Source organism: Centruroides sculpturatus, unplaced genomic scaffold, assembly GCF_000671375.1.
Source record: "Centruroides sculpturatus isolate CEXI.00-Female unplaced genomic scaffold, Cexi_2.0 scaffold1236, whole genome shotgun sequence".
In the NCBI taxonomy this organism is placed as follows: Eukaryota; Metazoa; Arthropoda; class Arachnida; order Scorpiones; family Buthidae; genus Centruroides; species Centruroides sculpturatus.
In genome coordinates this window covers 22,820-43,042 of record NW_019385465.1, presented here as the reverse complement: position 1 = coordinate 43,042, position 20,223 = coordinate 22,820, and the positions used below count along the sequence as shown (strand labels likewise).

The following is a 20,223-nucleotide window of genomic DNA, read 5'->3' as shown; positions in this document are numbered from 1 at the left end:
AACCCTTGTCCTCCCACGACGTCTATGAGAATGCCCCGGGAAATTCAACTCCAGCTGTGTTCAAGGTCATCCAGATGTGTAAACAATGACTAAACGGTGTTAAATTTCACAGAAGGGCGAGACAAAGGAAGTTAATTAAACTTTGAAGCTTTTTCTTCAAAATTAACCCATTTCTTTCGTTTTTTTTCAGTTTTAAGTATTTTTTATGTTTAATTACATTTATATCAAAAATTGCTAGGAACTAAAGCGATTAAGATAGATCTAGGTATCCTTTACATCCATAAACGTTATATGTCAGTGGAACAAATGGAGTGAGCTTTGAGCGTTCCACGATTTTTGGAGACTGTCTATACGCGGGCTTCCTAAACAAGCCTATATGTATGCTTGTCTAAGAAATTTTTGGATGAAATACAAACTGCACAACTTCAAAATCGCATAAAAATAATACGCATAAAAAGAGACCTTACAGTATTAGCTAATTTTGGTGTTTAGTTTTTACCAAATGTAAGAAGACTACTGTGAGGAAAAAATTGTTTTACTGTGTAGTTATTATTTGATTTCATAAACCAGCATACCACATTGTATGTTATTATCAAACCAAAAAGTGTGTGCTAAAACAAGTAAGTGTAAATTCACATGAACTTAATTAAGCAGAAGTGACTCAAAATTATAAAGTAGATGAAGTTACATAACATAATATTAGAAATTAATTATTGTTTTCTATATATAAATTTAGTGTTAAATGCAATTATGATTATATCTAATACTGAATTGGTGACAGTAATCTAATACTGTGTTTCCCCAAAATAAGACTGGGGTCTTATATTAATTTTTGCTCCAAAAGACACTTTAGGTCTTATTTTCAGGGGATGTCTCATCCAAAGGCGATCGCTTGAGTATTTACAAATGCTTAATTAAAATCTATATTATCATTTATTTTAAATATTTGTAAATACCCAAATGAGTATCTTTGGATAAGACATCTCCTGAAAATAAAACATATTAATTTTTGCTCCAAAAGACACATTAGGTCTTATTTTCAGAGGAATATCTCATTCAAAGGTATTCAAAGCACTTGGGTATTTACAAATGCTTAATTAAAATCTATATTATCATTTATTTTAAGTATTAATGTCAATAATAATATTTATTTATATTTAATTATATTTATATTATTATTTTATAATTCAATACAGCCATCGTGGATTGCAATGGATGTATTAAATATGACTGATGATCTTAACTGGAGCTTATTTTAGGAGTAGGGCTTATATTATGAGCATCCTGAAAATCATTAATACAGTACATTTTACATGTCTAATACTAATATAAATAATGAATAGTTTGAAACTGTAAGGATAATCAATATAATGCATATAAATGTCTACAATTTCTGCAATGATTGACTTGATTGTTGTATGGTAATCTAAATTACATGTAGTTAGATGCATTAAATATTAGACAGTAAAAATATGTGGATATGTTTAATTTGTTTTGTAGCAGATAAGATAATGCTGTGGTGTACAACAAGAGATTTGTGTAGCAACTTTTAGCTTTAACTTTTTAAACAGTTTTACTGTATATGCTGCTATAATTCATGTTACAATTCCTTCACCTTGCTTTTTCTTAACCTGTGTACTTATGGAGCTGGATGTCTACTCTCATCTATAATCGATGTAGAAAATATATTTAATGAAAATAATCATTATTTTTGCTGCTGAGTGCATTATTATATATCTGGCATGCATTATTTAATATCTTGATATTTTGTAAAATGGCTGCCTGTAGAAAGTTATTGGTCAATGAAGCTTTACATTTAATAAATAATAATTTCATTTCAGAAATACATAGTTCTGATGCTGAAATGAAAGAAAATGAATCCATGAAGCTTCGTCAATGTAGATACCACATTACGTCAAGCTTTTTCTAAAACTTAAAAATGGGATATTTTTTTGAAATTTTATTAAGACTTTTTTCTTTTTAATGATTATTCTGTTAATTGTTTCATGCTAACAAAAGTATGAAGAAACAAATCCAAAGTCATTTGTACATTAATGACATTATTAAACCAAAAGTGGCAAAGAAAAGCATATCAATAATAAAAAAACAGATGAATACTAAAATGAATTCTTGGAAATTTTATGAATATTTGTAATTTTTACAGTTTAATTTGTTATTTATGTCTGTAAACATAATCATAAAATTCTTCTTCTTCATAATATATGTTAGTTGTTTTCAAACTTTTGTTTGTATTATATTGCAAAGTCATATTTTGGAATAAATAGTTTCTTGTCAAAAATAATAGTAATTTCATTGCATTACATAATATTTTGCAACTGAAAATTAGAAAAATTAAAAAATTTAATGATGGGATAAATTTGTTTTCAGTAAATGAACTAAAATAAAAATACACCTGTTAATAAAAATGCACCACTCAGCAAATAATCAGTAGACTATCATAATACTACTAAATTTTCTTAGCAATTTAAGGTTATTTTAATGTCTACTGAAAATACACCACTACAGTAACTTGATGATTTATCTAGCAACTGGTTATTTCTCTGTAAAAACAAATGTTTTCGATCTTCTTTGGATATTATTCAAAAATGGAATAGTCTAAAGAACAAGATGTACTTCAAAATTTAAAACTACCAATCAGATGCATAAAGATGGTTGACATAATTAAATCATAAGTATTTATCAAACTGCACTTGCCAAGCATGAGAAATGCATTTCTCTTTCTTATAATTAATGCAGCATCCTTGTTGATCAGCTTTACAGATCTCAATGGCTTTCAGTTCTCTAAGTTGTTTGGTAGAGATAGAACATCTTATCATAGAGGCCTGATCTAATTTTTCTATAACATTGTTGTCTAACACATGTGGATAGGGCCATGGATCTTGTGTGCCATTCATATCAACCATCCAGTTTCAGTGACCTTTTTGTAGATGCTATATAAACTAGGTCCATCTGGAATCTTTCATCTCGTAATGGAATCTTATATGTACCAGATGCTGTCTTGATGTTTATTGGGTCTTTCCCATTATATAATACAGTAGTTTATAGATAAAAATAATAAATATAAATGAAAAGTAATCTTTGATAGTGGATTTTATTGAAACAAGACTATTAATGTCTTTGGTAAAATAATTAGAAGAAAAATAGGGATTGAAAAACTTAATAACAAAAGAAATAAAAGATTTTCAATTGAAGAAAAAAGCAGGGATGGGGAGTCGGCAGAAAAATATACAACTCCTGAGTCAGTATTTTTTAAAATTGACTCCTTGACTTCCAGCTCCAACTCTCCATCCCTGGATAAAAGAGGAATTATTTATCTATCAATACAACAAAGAAGTTAAGCTAAGTTTCCATATGTAATGATTATTGGTGCCAGGGGCATGCAAATTTAATGGCAATAAAAAGTATATTTGCTGCATAGTTCTGTTAAGTTAGTACAATGATTATAGGCACCAATCAACTGGCATCACTTAATTTGCATGCTTCCACATGCAAATAAATTAATGCCAGTTGATTGGTACCAATAATCATTGATTATGGAAGTTTAACTTTACAGAATAAAATTTCATATTAATTTATTTTATAATGGTAAATAAAAAATAGTATCTTATAATGTAATTTTCCATTTCTGGTATAAAATTTTTGATTTTTTTTACATGGAATTCCAATCTATTGTGTAATTTTGTGTGTGTAATATGAAAAAAAAATTTATTAAAATTAAATTTTATTTGTTTATAAGATATTTAATCAATTACTATTAATAATTTTTTCAAATATTTTATAATTTTTGCTTAATTTTTCTAGTTTAAAACTCTGTCGCAGTTTTCTTCAAGGAACACAACAAAATAGTCCAATTTTTCGAAGCCAGGCTAAAGGTATGTATTACTAATTGTTATAGTCTTTGAATCTTGGAGTCATTATCAATATCTGTTTTTGTTACTGCTTTTTGTGGAAGCAAAAAATGTAATAAAAAGTAGGGTCAATGACTGTTTTTGAGGTATAAGGTTCTAGCACAAGTGTGCAAAATAAAACAATATCACACGAATTGTATGACTTTGTTGTACAGTGTTCCATGGTTGCTAGCATATCTTCTACAAGCTTATAGAATTTAGTTCTCAAAATTTAATGGGATGATTTTGATAAAACTTTATCATTTTCCATTAATTGCAGTGAGGGACCCAAAAATATAATGAGGGTTCATTTAAATGTTAAAAATAGAAGTCGATCACTTTGTTTTCAATATACAGAAGTATTAAAGCAGGGTTTCTCATTGGCGTTGGTATTGACCCTCCCTTGGGGATCAATGAAAGTTTGAGGAGATTGCTAAAACTTTGCAAATATAAAAAAAATTATTTTTAAAATATTTAAAATTTTATACATTTTTTTTTTCTTAAATAAATGTAAGAGGCTATGGTATATATATTATATATAATATAATATTGAAGAGGGGTAGAAGGAAAAATGTTTTTCTTAAAAGGTGTCAATACATGAAAAAAGTTGGGAACTCTTGTATTAAAGTGACAATATCTGTGCTCTCTGATGCAACTGAGTGTGTCTAATGGAATTTAGGCCTAGAGGTTAAAAATAGGCAGCCTTGCATGCACCTAATGGAAAATAGGCATAAAAAATAAAAAAAAACACAAGAACAAAGCAATTGATGGTGATGCTTTGTTCTTGGATTGCCTTTCCATGTTGACAAGTACAAGGATCGCCTCTTCTGTGCCTAACAAGTGTAAGGATCGCTTCAATTCTATCATGATATGATGAAGTTTCACAGTGTCTTAGTTGATAATATATACAATTATAATAATAGAAAATAAGAAAAAATTTTGAGCGCTTTTTATAAATCAACTTATCTTCTTCAGAGAAAAATATAAGGTTAAGTCAAAACAAATTGAGACAGAATTTTTTTCATACAAGCATAGTGACCGTGGAATTTTTTGAAGTGTTTTTTGTGGAATTCAGTAAATTTCTGTTATCATTGATATCTGTTTTTGAATATATGTACAGTAAAACCTATGTAAACTTGACTTGCATGGTCCTGATTATTTTTTCTTGTCTGGCAGGTTTCTATTTATTAAGGTTCTGTTGTGAACAAATACTACTGTAGTAGTTTATCCTTTGAGATGTTTTTTCACCTTCAATACTTTAACCATTCTTGTTTTAGACAATAAATGGATTCCCTGTAACTTTGACTTTAGTATTGGGAATAGAAAAAAGTCAGGTTACCAGATTTGGACTTTGTGTGACTTTAGTCATTTTGTTTTAGGTGGACAGCAGATGACATTTGCTCTGTGTACTGTAGCAATTAAATGAGATATCATATTTCCTGTAAATTTTTCGTACAGACGAATTAGCAACTGTTTTTATCTGTCGTATTTTTAGAAGAAAAAATTATTTTTAGTTTGTTTTGGCTTGTCCTTGTATTTTATTCCTGTATTCCAAATGAATTGCCAAATTATTACCAGTCTGTTATAAAGCTAGTAAATAATTAGATATACAGTAGAGCATCAATTATCCGAAACAATTCAGGACTACGGTTGTTTGGATAATTGATTTTTTGGATATCCGATTATGTACGAAAAAATATATTAACCTATCCCATGTTGAAATTTGTTCAAATCCTGGTGCATCCTTAAGTACCCTCTCATGGTCGTGCCAGTGCTGCCAGCTAAAACACCAACAAAAATAATATTGGAGTAACCCAAGACAAAGTCAAATATTGCAGTGCCATCACTAGCAGAAATTTAAATTTGCCGACTGGAATATCAATGCTCTACTGTAAATTAGTTTGGCTAGAGGTAGGTTGTTATGCTGACAAAAGTACAAAGTCTTGTGGTAAGTTTAATAATCAGAAATAAATTAATTTTTAATGTAGAATATTCTGGAAGAAAAGAATCAGTCCAGAAGGAATTCATACTCTCAACTTCTGATTGCTGTACAGTTAGTTAGTTACCTTGTCAATTGCATTGTCTGGATCCGTCTGGTTTTTTCTTCTATAATTATTAATTAATTTATTAATTTAGATATAACCATACAGGTTATTCATAAAGTTGCTTTCCAATTGGCATTGTGAATAACCTGTATAATTACTGGATATCTAAATTAATTAACTAATTAATAGCTTTGGAAGTAAGGATCATACAAGTCTGGGTAGCATAATTAACAATGTAACTGCATGGCAAGCAGGAGTTGTGGGTTTGACTCCTGCTCTAGGCCAATTCTCTTCTAGAATATTCTAGAAGGAAAGAACTAAAGAGTAGAAATTAAAATTAATTTATTTTTTATTATTAAATTTATTATGAGACAGTTCAATAACCATCTACTATTAGCCAAATTTTCATCATTGCGTTTTTTACACATGCTGTTTTTCCTACTGTCTGTTGTTTCAATTCATGTTATATTTATATTAATTATTATGTATTATTTGTTTAATTACTTCTGTATATTGTATTTTTAATTAATGTTTCATAACTAATTAATAATAATAAATTATTATTTTATTCAAATAAAATTTTACATATAGATATACTTTTATTATTATGTTTAACACTTAAAAGAATTGACAAATTTCTCACAAATTACAAAATAAAATAAACTGGAATAGAGAAACATTTATTTTATGAATTATTTTTATGAAAAGTGTTTAGAATGTCTGATGTAATGTCTCTCTTCTTTACAACTTTGAAACATCTCTTAAATTTTTATTTGCAGCACAGGGTTTTCCTAAGGTTTATCTATTGAATGTTGAATGATAAAACACTTCAAAATTTTGTTATTCATATCACAATACACAGTTACATAAAGCAGTAACTCTAGCAGATTCAAATAACACACCATTAAACTTACACTTACACTCAACATACAGACACAACACAACATATAAAAAGCACAGACACCATTAAGCAATCGTGGGCTCGAAAGGCACTCCATGGCAGGCATCCTTATGACCTGGCCCAGGATTTTGTTGACAAAACTGCGTCAAACAGCTGGTTAGATCGGAGATGCCTCTTTGGGGAGACAGAAGGATTCATGATTGCCATACAGGATCAGGTCATAAATACTAAAAACTACAGAAAACACATACTCAAAGATACAACACTCACAAATGACACACGCAGAAAATGTCACATCATGCCAGAAACTATACAACACATCACATCTGGGTGCAAGCTCTTGGCACAGACAGATTATTTACACAGGCACAATCAAGTAGCAAATATAATACACCAAGAGCTTGCAAATAAGCACAAATTATTAGACATCCACGAACCATACTACAAATACATTCCACAGACAGTATTGGAAAACAACAAGCACAAAATGTACTACGACAGCCATAATCACAGATAAAACAATTCACTACAACAGACCAGACATCACACTCATTGACAAACACAATAAAATCACATACATTATAGACATAGCCATTCCAAACACTCACAATATACAAAACACATGGACTGAAAAAATTAGCAAGTACACAGAATATCGCCCAGGAAAATAAGGCATCTGTGGAGGATGGATAGGGTGCTTATTGTACTGGTATCTGTTGTTCTGTCCTCTACAGGTGTGATACCACACACACTGCACAAAAGCCTGGAGACATTACAGTTGAATAGAAATACAAATATCACACTACAGAAGGTCACTATATTGAATACATGCCGTATTGTTAGAAAATTCCTGAATACAGACACCGACACACTTATTTAATTTTTGTTTTTGGTTGCTATGCCTTGAGTCTGGTCTGGCATCATACACAGTCGTCACTGTCAACCAATTATAACTCACTAAACCCAACATAATAATAATAATGTTAAACTGTGAACATGAAGAATGAAGGTAGAGAAAGTAAATGAAACATGTTTTCAAGTGAATTTTAAAGCAGTAACTTCTTTTAAAATTTATTATTACCGAAAAGAAAACAACAAATACATTTATTCTACATTGCTGGCCATTAAAAATGCTACACAAGGAAGGAAAGCAAATAGCAGAATCATATTTATTGTACACATACAATATAATGGGAGGAAGATGTGATTAAATTGACAGCTAATTTTGACGTACAGAGCATGCAGAAATCAGTACCCAGTGCAGCTGCCTCTATTAGCAATAACAGCTGTAATATAGTTGGGCAATGAGTCGAACTGAGTGAATGGCAGATATGGGTACAGCAGTCCATGCAGTTACAACTCTATGTCAGAGTTTGTCTATCATACTGGCTGGTGAGTAGTGGTTTACCAGTTTTTCGACAACCATGGACCATATGTTCTCACTTGGTGACAAAACTGGAGAACGTGCTGACCAGGGCAACAGTCAAACATCCTCTGTATTCAAAAAGATCAGGACAGCATGGACAACATGTGGTCATGCATTGTCCTATTGAAAGGTAGCATGATGGAGGCTTTAAAGATAGCAAACAGTGATGAGCCTTAACACATCAGAAATGTAATGGAGGCTGTTCAAATTACTGGCTATGTGAACAAGTGGTGACCGGGATGTGTACCTCATGGAATGGTACCCCATACCATCACTCCAGGTGCTGGGCCTGCAGGATGATGATGAATGCAAACTAGCAATGATTGTTCCCCTTAGTGCCTCCACACACAGATATTCTCATCATGATGCTGTATGCAGAACCAGGCTTTTGACAACTTGACACAACTCTTGTGTCCATATTTGTTGTTGAATGCACCACTAACTCTGATGCAGTGTTAAGAGAAGCCACAGTAAAGGTTACCATGCTGATAATTTGTGGTGCTGAGGACATTGTCGCACTGTCTGTATAGACACTTGTTCTGAAAATAGCCCAAGTTTCTGTCTCAGAGAATGTGATGTGGCTGTACGATTCCACAAGGCCATGTGGAAAAGATGTCAGTCTTAATCACATACTCAGAACCAATTACAGTGGGCACATAAACAAAAACAAATGCAAATGTTTTCAAACTCCACCAGAGTTCTTCTTCAGGCTCTATAACAACTACCCGATGGAATGTCGTAAAAGCTTTTGGAATAAAAATTCAAACAAGCATTCGAATGTCTGTTTCTTGGACATTACTGATCAAGAGTTGCTGAGATCCTGCACGATGTTCTGTATGGCCCTCCTGGACCCATCAATTTCATATTCTTGTGACAGTCGTGGGATCATGACCAATGCGAGCAGCAATAGCATGGAATGATAAACTGCAGTCCCCATAGGCTTCGTTTCTACCATGATCAAACTCTGACATGTATTTGAAGGCATTCCTCCTCCTTATATGAGGCATAACAAAACCTTTACACAAGCAACCAATGTGCAAATTCAATTTCAGTATGAGAAACCAACTTTACAATCTTCCCTTTTATATAGAATGTAGGTGGTTTTACTCATACCTTCTTTGCGAGCATGTGTTGGAATGCTAATCATTTGAATATCCCAGCATGTACCTTTCATAAAAATTTTGCATTTGTTATGTGCTGCCTTCATGGTGTAGCAATTTTAATGATCAGCAGTGTAAAATTGATATTGAGACTAAAGAACTGTTTTCCTAATATATATGTATATATACTAGCTTGTTACACTTGATATTGCCTGGTTTTATAAGAGAGATTTAACCACTCAACAGTGAGAGACGGATATATTCGTCCAGGGAGTATAACTTAGGAAATTTAAAAATGTTTTTATGGCATCACAAATTTTATTGTTGGTGTTTATTACCCTTTGTTTACATACTTTGAGTTTTAAGAATGGGGTCACTTTTATGATAGTTTTTCATGATTATAATAAATCACCAAATGATCGCCTTAATATCGGGCTATAATATGGCTAATTAAATGATTAGTATAAAGTAATTTGACATTAGAGGTAGACGTTAGGCGCCATCTCTTAGGTAAATTAATAATTATAATTAAATAAATAAATTATTAAATAAATTTAGAACCTTCTGGAATAAAAGAACTGGCCCGGGACGGGGCTTGAACCCACAACCTCCGCTTGCCGTGCGGTGCGCTTGCCAGTTACGCCACCCGGACCCCGAGCAAGTCTTNAAGCATACTTAAAATAAAACATTAACAGATGACACTTACAGGAAATGCCACATCACCTTACAAGACCAGGACATTGCACAAACTGTACAACACATCACATCAGGTTGCAAGCTTTCAGCACAAACTGACTACTTTATATGATATAGCAAATATAATTCATCAAGAGCTTGCACATAAACAACTAGTACTACATGCCTAGGAACTATACTACAAATACACATCTCAGATGGTCATAAAAAATAACACACACACTATGAGCTTTAATCATAGAAAAATCAATCATAAATAATAACAACTCAAAGCCCAAGAAATATACAATAAATCACCAAACAATTGCCTTAATATCGGGCTATAATATGGCTAATTAAATGTTTAGTATAAAGTAATTATACCTAAGAGATGGCGCCTAACGTCTACCTTTAATGTCAAATTACTTTATACTAATCATTTAATTAGCCATATTATAGCTCGATATTAAGGCAATCATTTGGTGATTTATTGTATATTTCTCGGGCTTTTGTATATTATTCATGATTATATATGAAACTTGATATTTTTCATTATATTGTGTTTTTGTGTAGCACAATTCATGTTTTCATTTTTTATGTTTTGGTAAGCTTCAAGTGTATATCTATACACACTTGAAACTTACATTGTGAGTTAATAGTTAAAAGCTGCTAAATATTAAATGGATATGAAGAAGCAAGTAATTTCTGTGATTGTCACAGTTCCTACATTGATATAGGCAGAAATTAATTGTATCTGTTTTTATCGTCACGACTAGGTGCATAGATAGACACTGGGCATTTCTACATCATCTTTATTTGGAATATCCTATATCGGACTGTAGGATATTTCGAATAAAGATGATGTAGAAATGCCCAGTGTCTATCTATGCACCTAGTCATGACAATAAAAACAGAAAAATAAGAAGACACGGTTTCAGAATACACAATTAATTGAATCGTTAGATGTGGAAAACTAATACTTATATAGTTAGTTATACACTGAGTGGCCAAAAAATTAGAGACACCCTCTAATAATGAGTTGGTCCACCTTTAGTTCTGATCACAGCCGATATTCTTCTTGGTATGGACTCAACAAGTTGCTGATACTGTTGCTGAGGAATGTTGGCCCATGCTAACATAATAGTAGCTCTATGTTGAATCAGATTGGATGGTGGTGTTTCCAAGGTTTGAAGTGATCTTTCAACTTCGTCCCACAAATGCTCCATAGGATTGAGGTCAGGGGACTGAGCTGGCCATGGAAACAGGTTAAACTATGATTGATGTTCCTCAAACTTATTAGAGAGCAATCGGGCATGGTGACAAGGTGCATTGTCCTGCTGAAAGTGACCATCTTTATCAGGGAAAATTACAGCCATAAACGAGTGTATGTGATTGGCAATGATGTTGAGGTGAGCTGTTCTATTTAGATATATATCCACAAATATCAAGGGATCCAGTGTACTCCAGGAAAACATTCCCCACACCATAATTCCATCGCCAGCAGCCTGAAGAGTTGTCATTTGGCAGGAGGAGTCCATGAATTTGTGCTGTTTGTGCCATATTCTGATCATGCCATCTGCAAGATGGAGCAGGAAACAAGATTCATCAGACTAAACTACTTTCTTCCAGTCCTCAAGTGACCAATTTTGTCATTCCTGGGCCCACAACAGGCACCTTTTTCCTATTTTTATGTGATACCAAAAGGCACTCTTGATGGTCTCCTGCTGCTAAAGCCCATCCTTTGCAAAGTGTGTTTTGTTGTATGTTGGGATATGCTTTGTTGATGCACCTGCATTGAATTCAGCTGTAATTTTTCATGTTGTTGCCCTTCTGTTGCTTCATACTATGTGTGCTTATCGCCTTTCACCTTTTTTTCGACCAGAATTATCCTTATCGCTTGAAGGTTTTTTCTTCAACTGCCACTCTCTAAACGCTCAAGATACTGTTGGGTGAGAAAATCCTAAAAGCATCGTCATTTCAGAGATGACACCAGCTCTTCTTGCCCTGACGATCGTGGTTACTTAAATCTTTTGTCTTACCCATTTTGACGTTAACTTTCATGATAACTACATCGTCCAAAGCTGAGCATACCTTATATAAGAAACTCTGCATTGTTATATCACAGACTGATTTACTTTCAAATAAGGGGTGTGTCTAATTTTTTGGCCACTCAGTGTAGTGTATAACACTTCTGACTTAATGTATGTGTGTGTACCACATGCTACTCATCACAGTAATGATATAGCACATTGCAGTAATCAGTAACATGATATATCATTGTTGCAGTAATTAGGTGAATATAATATATTTTTTTAAAATTATAGCCTTTATGTATGAATTATATTTAGTTTATTATTGTTTGTCAAATTATTAGTATTTTTATGCTAGAAATGTGTAGAGGCAGTGCTATATCTAAAGGCAGGAAGTTAGATGTAGGCAGAAATTAATTGATATATAGAAATTAAATCAATATTTTTGGGTGGTATGTATACTGTACAACATTATGTAAGCTAGAAGTATGTTAATGTGACTACTTAGTTTCAGAGCAATTGGTCAAATGGTCTAGGCATGTATAGTAACAAACAAACATCCTGATTTATATATATATATATATGTATATATATTAGGAAAACAGTTCTTAAATGTCTGAATGTTTTTTTCTGCTGTAGGATCATTGCTAGTCAATGAGATTTGGTGAGATTTAATTCTAAAATTAGCCAACTCCTGGAGCTGTAGTGGCATATTTAGAAAATTACAACTTTGATAGCATTGGGACTATTATAATCAAACAACTTTATCTCTAATAACTCTGATGATACAATGCATTATAGAGCCAAGCTCTGTTAGGTCCCATATAATAATGTGGCACAAATTTTATCTAGTTCAAGTGCATTTTTAGCATTGATCACATTGACAAAACAAAATAACTTTATGTTCAAATATGTACTGTACTTGTACAATCTAGGGCACCTGTTGGTCAGCATTGTTGTATTTGTGACACTCAATAATTTTTAGAATCAGTTTTATATCAGGTTATCCCAAATTATGTGTAGAATATTGAAAATAGCTGTTGACTGAATAATTATTTTGAAAAATAAGATTTTATTTTCTTTTTATATAGAAAAAGTTGATTGTCATCTCGAACAAATTAGAGCCTTAATGCATGAAGTTTATATTTACTAACAATAAATTGTTCCAGGAAAACTATTGTTAATCAAAATATTATTGAATTTACAGAAAAACATTTGATAATGATGTAAGGCTTAGTTTTTACTTGAACACAATTTAATTTACCTTTTTTAATTCATTCATTCTAACTAATTTTTAATGCACATTTTGCAGTCTTTTAAGAACATAATTTTATTGAAATTAATATTTGTATTTTCAGATTTAAAACACATTTTGTATGAAGTTTGCTCAAATGTTGTGCAGGGATCTCTTAGACTTGAGCCAACATTATTGGTGTTGGCTGAAGTTGTTGTAAGTTACATTAAAATTTTTTTACTTTAATTTATTATTTACTTTATTATTTAGCTTGTACAGATTTAACATAATTTTTATTTTGACTATACTGCCATATAGGCTTAAAATGTCTTATTATATTGACAAAAAAGAAATATTTCAGCTATTTTATGTGATATTTTAATAGTTATTCAGAAATTCATCTATAAGAAATATATATATAAATTGGCTGCGATATATGTTGCTGCCACTGGTAGATCTAGAAGTATCCAAAGGGATTAACTCAAAAATTAAAAATATTTGAATAATTAATAAGTATTTTTTATTTACATGTGCATGACAATAGTATTGCAGATGGTTTGATAAATCATATTTGCTGTCATAAGTGTTTTTAAAAATCCCTTTGATGATTGAACAAATTTTAATTTTTTTTTGGTGTGATTGAATGATAGAGATTGATAATTTACTATGATTAATAAGCTTAACATATAACTGAATTTGATAATTTATAATTAATAATCAACATAAAGTATGAAATTACACAAACCCACCAAAATCTGCTCATAACTTTTTTCTTTCGACTTTGGCTGGTTCGCCCCATGCCATTTCACAAACTGGCGGGCCAAATCCCAGAATCAAGAAAAGATCGGACAATAGTATTGCAGATGGTTTGATAAATCATATTTGCTGTCATAAGTGTTTTTAAAAATCCCTTTGATGATTGAACAAATTTTAATTTTTTTTTGGTGTGATTGAATGATAGAGATTGATAATTTACTATGATTAATAAGCTTAACATATAACTGAATTTGATAATTTATAATTAATAATCAACATAAAGTATGAAATTACACAAACCCACCAAAATCTGCTCATGACTTTTTTCTTTCGACTTTGGCTGGTTCGCCCCATGCCATTTCACAAACTGGCGGGCCAAATCCCAGAATCAAGAAAAGATCGGACATTGACCATTTTTCGATTTGGCCAGACACTTTCCACTTTGGCTGTAACATATACAATGTTAAAACTACTAGAACCTGAAACAAATACTGTATATTTTCTTCCATTAATCAAAATTAAATATTGGACTTGAACAAATATATCAGTTTACGATTTTATTTCCAATAAAACCTTAGGTCAACTATCAACCAAATTTTAACTGTTAGAACAAGTTATATTGCCCAAGTTATATGTTGTGAGAGATATCAAAAAGTAACTAAAAATCCTATATTGGGTGCTGAAATAATTGTAGCAAAGATTTTGTTTTGGGAAAATTTTTCAAGGCTGGCTGTAAACAGTACTGATGAGGGACAGGACCTAAAAAATGGCCAAGTCCAAAATGCATTTGTAAGAATAATGAAAATAAAGTTTCCTCCTGATTCAACAGTGACCAGATGTTGTTAGAATTAATGGAAAACTAGGTGTATTTTTAAATGTCTATAAGTCTAGTGTTTTTACTGATTACACTACTCTACAAACTGAAAAAATTTTTCAGAACAGAAACAGCAATAAGTGAATTTTATTCTATTTTGTTCGCTGAATCTGAAAATGAAGCCAGTTTTTCTCTATCACCCACCACATTTTTGTTATATACCATTAAAAAATTGATGAAAAATGTGAATTTCCCACAATGACCAAGTTTATTGGTATATTAAATTTCATGCAATGCTAAAAATACCAGAATTTTTTTTTATAACTGGAGTCAGATAATCGCTTCTTCCTTTGGTGTAGGGTAGTATCTTCTCTTTGCAGAAACCAGCAGTAGTCACTCATCATCAATTCATTCCATCTCCCTTGGTAATGCTGCTCAATTTGCAATATGTCCTGGTGAAACTGTTCATCCTGCTTATCACTCACTGCACCCAAATTTGGTGGGAAAAAGTCCAGATGAGAATGCAAGAAATGAATTTTTAAGGACATCTGGCAGCCTAAATTTTTATAGTTCAGCAGGAGATTTTTTACTAAAATATCACTATTTCCAAGAAAATCATAGAACATCCTTAAATGATTTTCATGCTTTTAGTCTAGAAAACACTTGGCTTACATGTTTAAATCCTGATCTTTCTTTATTCAGTGCTTTAACAAAAATTTTTTATCAACCCCAATTTTATATGTAAAGGGGGCAAAATTATTTGCTGAGGTTTGATTAATGGAACATACTAATATTGTTTTGCCCAGGAGTGAAAGTGTCTCTTTTTGGCCAATCTTTAACCACATAATGTTCACTTGTTGCACGACTGTCCCACAGAGATAAAAAACAGCAGTATTCTGTAAAGCCACCTTGCAATAACTTTTAGTTCGCCACAGATATGTTGTCAGCAATCTTACTCATATCCGGATGTACCTTTTCTCCAAAACTACTGAATTGTAAAAATGTAAATGTAAAAATGTTGACTTGAAATTGAAATTTTAAATTTAAGAATTTTTTTAACAAAATCTTTACTTTAAATAAAAAATTTATTTACAACTGAAAAATTAAATAAAAAATGTGTTAAAATGTGCACCATCACAAGAAGAACAAGACAAAGTTTGCCATTTTTACATGGGCTGGGATTGAACATCTGACTACCCTTAAAGTCAAATAACTAAGTAACGTGGCGTGATAGATCATTTATGATCACACTTTCCGTTTTAGCATGAAAAATACATTATAAAAAATCACTGATGTATCTGTTCCGAAAATCATGTAGACTAGTGTTATGAATGATGAGAAAAGCAATTGCTGTATGAAGAATTCAGATAGTTAATCTTTGAAAAATCAACACAATACTCTGGTAGCTGAATTGATTCATCTACCAGACCTGACAATAAGAAATGAATATACAGTAGTAAATTTATTGACCATTGCTAAGTCAAATTTTATCAGACAAATATTGTATTATAGTTTCCATCAACTGGTAGTTATCTTTCTCATTTTTTTATGATTAATAAAAGTAGTCTTCTTCTTTACTGCATTAGATCAATACTATTCATTTTTTAAATAGAACATTAATACTTGATAGTGATTAAAGAGCTTAATTAAAATGTGATAACAGTTTTACTAAAAATTCAATTCAAATCATATTTTCTACAAACTTTATTGGTTGCCATAGATTTTTTCTATAAATTTTATCATGCCAAAAATTGTGTTTGATTTAGTGTATCTAATTAATTAATTAATTAATTAGCAAACTTAATGAACTCCACATTGGCAACATGCAGTTGAGTATCTTGAATCTATGATGATGATGATGATGAAATAGTACAGTTGAACATGTTTACTGTTCAACTGTACTATTTCAAACCTCTTTATCTTGAAATTTACTTTTTCCCCAGCATTTTTATTCTAAACTCAATATATTCCATGTTTATCTCAAAATAATTTTCCTCCAAAACTTCTGTATCTCAACTTATGGACTGAAGTGTCATTTACAAATTTAAAGCTTAGTGACTACATTTTGACAGCATAACTTGCAGTTGAGAAACATCTCTTGCAATACAGTACACAGTTGCAATTAACTATTGCTTTTTACTGATTGGCTGAGTTTGGCTTGCATCTTATTGGTTGAAGAAAGTTGGGCATCAGAAACTATTGACAACTATTTCTGTTAAGATAAGTCAAAAATGTTTCAATTATACCTAATACAGGTATGCACTGTACTTGCTATTGTATTAATAAAATACTATACCTTCAATCAAATCTATTACTTTTTACTATGTGGTAACATCTATATCTTAAATCCTGGGTCTTGAAATTTTTTATCATTTCCATGAGATTCAAGATAGACAGATTCAATTGTATTTATAATTTTGACTAGCCAATTTTTATGTTTTAATAAATATTAAAATGTTTTTAATAAATATTATGAATAAAAAACTATATTATTTAATGATTATCTTTTTAAGCAAGTGTGTATGGCTGGAAAATTAATGTGACATTCACTCTTGACAACAAATTTGACCAGTCTCCCATTTTAATTGTCAGAGTCAAAAGAGGCAATCAGTAGCAATGGTTGTTTATGTTCAATGTCACCTTAATTTTGCCATTAGTGTCATTTGTTTTTTGCTTTTTATTAAATATTTTTAGTTCATGATAAAGCATATTTATTTTGCAAACAAATTTTTTTGTAAATATAATTGCTTTATAAATTTATTTATTTATTTTCAGCAACTTCATAGTGACTTATCTTCAATTATATCAGACATTCTGTTACTTTTAGGTAAGTGTTCAGATTAAAAATAAATATATAAATTGTTTTAAGTTATATCTCAAGTTTTCATTTTAATTTTGTTTTTTTTTGACATTTTTTTAGATACAGAAACGCAATGTTTAGATAATAGGGAATGTCGTGAAAGATTTTTTTGGCTCTTAAATGGTTGTAATAAGGTAATTTAAATATAAATTTATTTTGAATAATAATTAAACTCATTTATCATTAAATACATAAATTTTGTGTTTTATTACATTACAAAATAGCATTTTTTAATACTAAATTTAATTATGTAAGTAATTTATTAGTTTTAAACTTATAGATACTGAAATATTCTTAATCAGGAATAGAAAACTATGGATTAGTGATATAAAAATGAATAATTAATTTAATTTTATGCTGAAATATTTAGNAAAATATGAAAATGCAAACACTGAAATATTCTTAATCAGGAATAGAAAACTATGGATTAGTGATATAAAAATGAATAATTAATTTAATTTTATGCTGAAATATTTAGTAACTACTTAATGTTTTATTGATTAGTTGTTTGGTGTTAATTAATTGCAATTTTTTATTATTTGAATGTTGCAGAAAATTGTACCTGAATACATAATTAAAGAAAGGTTAGAATTTGAAACTACTGGTGATGCTGGTATATTGAAGCAACGAAATACAACTCAAACTAAATTTATCAAGATAAAAACAAGGCTTTTGTAAGTTTGAAATAAGTTTTACTTTTATAGTAAATCAAGCTCAAATTACACTAATAATTAAATGATAGCACCAGTAACTATTGGGCTAGAACGTGGTTAATTAATTATATATTATGTAATTTAGTTTAATGGTAAACAGTTATGCTGCCATCTTGTATTAAGTTTAATAATTAGAAAAATAAATTAACTTAGAATATTCTGAAAAAAAATATATTGGTCCAGAGATAGACTTGAACCTACAGTTCTTGCTTGGGTTTGAGTCTCAGAACTTGTTCAGATTTTAAGTTGTTTGACTTCTGGGGCATTTTAGTTTGAAGGTACCATTGTACTAATTATTACAACTGCACGAATTCCTGAAATTTAATGCAGTGAGGATACATTATGTAGTGATTAACAAACATTTTGTCAAGTTTTCAAACACTAATGACATACTTACTCTTCAGTTAATAAATCTGAAGGATAAGCATGTCTTGATTTAAAAAGAAATACAGATACTGCCTAGATCCGTGGCTTATTGTTTGCATAATGCTAAAGAAAGAGTTAAACAGTGTGGGGAAAAATTAATTATAAAGACAAGAAAATTTCATTTTTAAAAACAATTGTTGAATAAATAAATTTTTACTTATTGTTTACCTTATGTTGAATGTTATACATAGTTTTTTCAAGTAATATATCTTAATTTTTTAGTTACAAACAACAAAAATTTAATTTGTTTCGAGAAGAAAGTGAAGGATATGCCAAATTGATCACTGAACTTAATCAAGAAATTGGTGGAAGTATCAACAGTTCTTACATGTTAGAAGTGACTAGATCTTTGATTGGTATGTATTATTCCTTAATTATTTGTAATTTTATTNGGCTTAGTTTTTACTTGAACACAATTTAATTTACCTTTTTTAATTCATTCATTCTAACTAATTTTTAATGCACATTTTGCAGTCTTTTAAGAACATAATTTTATTGAAATTAATATTTGTATTTTCAGATTTAAAACACATTTTGTATGAAGTTTGCTCAAATGTTGTGCAGGGATCTCTTAGACTTGAGCCAACATTATTGGTGTTGGCTGAAGTTGTTGTAAGTTACATTAAAATTTTGTTATGAATTGCATTGAAAGATTTATATAAGAAATGATATATCTCATATAAAGATTTAATTTAAGAAAATAAAGATATTTATTAAAATATTTCAAAGATAAATTAAAATATTTCAATTTTTAAAATATTTATTGCTTTTCTGGGACTGAAAATGAATACCACAAATCCTTACATTATTTTCCATGTTTAGTCTCACTTAATTGCTCATTGCTCACTTAAATGCCCTTGAGCAATTAAGTGAAACATTTTTCTTTTAGTACCATAGTATTATAAGACTAAAATAGCAATGCCTCATATTGGTATAATCTCCTATACAACTCTTAAACACCTATCTATTAGAAAGTGCTAATAAAATACAGTATGTGCATTTAAAACAATAAAAAAAACAAAACTACCATTGTGGAATGTAGTAATTTATTTCTTAAAAAATTCAGAAGTATGAAGAAATTCAAAAATGATTGACTACATCGTTGCTTATGTTATTTTTTTACATGTCATATCTGTATCTTTCAATCAGATTTGTTATCAGTAAATTTAATTTTGCTATCACTTTCCTTTTCTGTACCTTCATTGTTACTTTTATCAGTCTTAACTAATTTGTCTCCCATTTCATCCTGTTCTAAGAGCTTTTGAAAATCTGAATGAAAAAATTGCTTGTCCATTGAACTACCATCAATACATGCATTTGTAATTCCATTGCACA

General features: G+C 30.4%; 1 protein-coding gene across 1 annotated transcript in view; it reads left to right on the top strand.

Annotated features, from left to right (window-relative positions):
- Window positions 1-20,223, top strand: part of LOC111639245 (THO complex subunit 2-like) — a 55,556-nt gene that overhangs the window by 25,011 nt on the left and 10,322 nt on the right. The window contains exons 2-7 of the mRNA XM_023385059.1: window positions 3,823-3,893; window positions 13,444-13,535; window positions 17,665-17,716; window positions 17,810-17,883; window positions 18,302-18,423; window positions 19,111-19,244. Coding sequence (XP_023240827.1) covers window positions 3,823-3,893; window positions 13,444-13,535; window positions 17,665-17,716; window positions 17,810-17,883; window positions 18,302-18,423; window positions 19,111-19,244 — 545 coding nt within the window. The remainder of the gene's footprint in view (window positions 1-3,822; window positions 3,894-13,443; window positions 13,536-17,664; window positions 17,717-17,809; window positions 17,884-18,301; window positions 18,424-19,110; window positions 19,245-20,223) is intronic.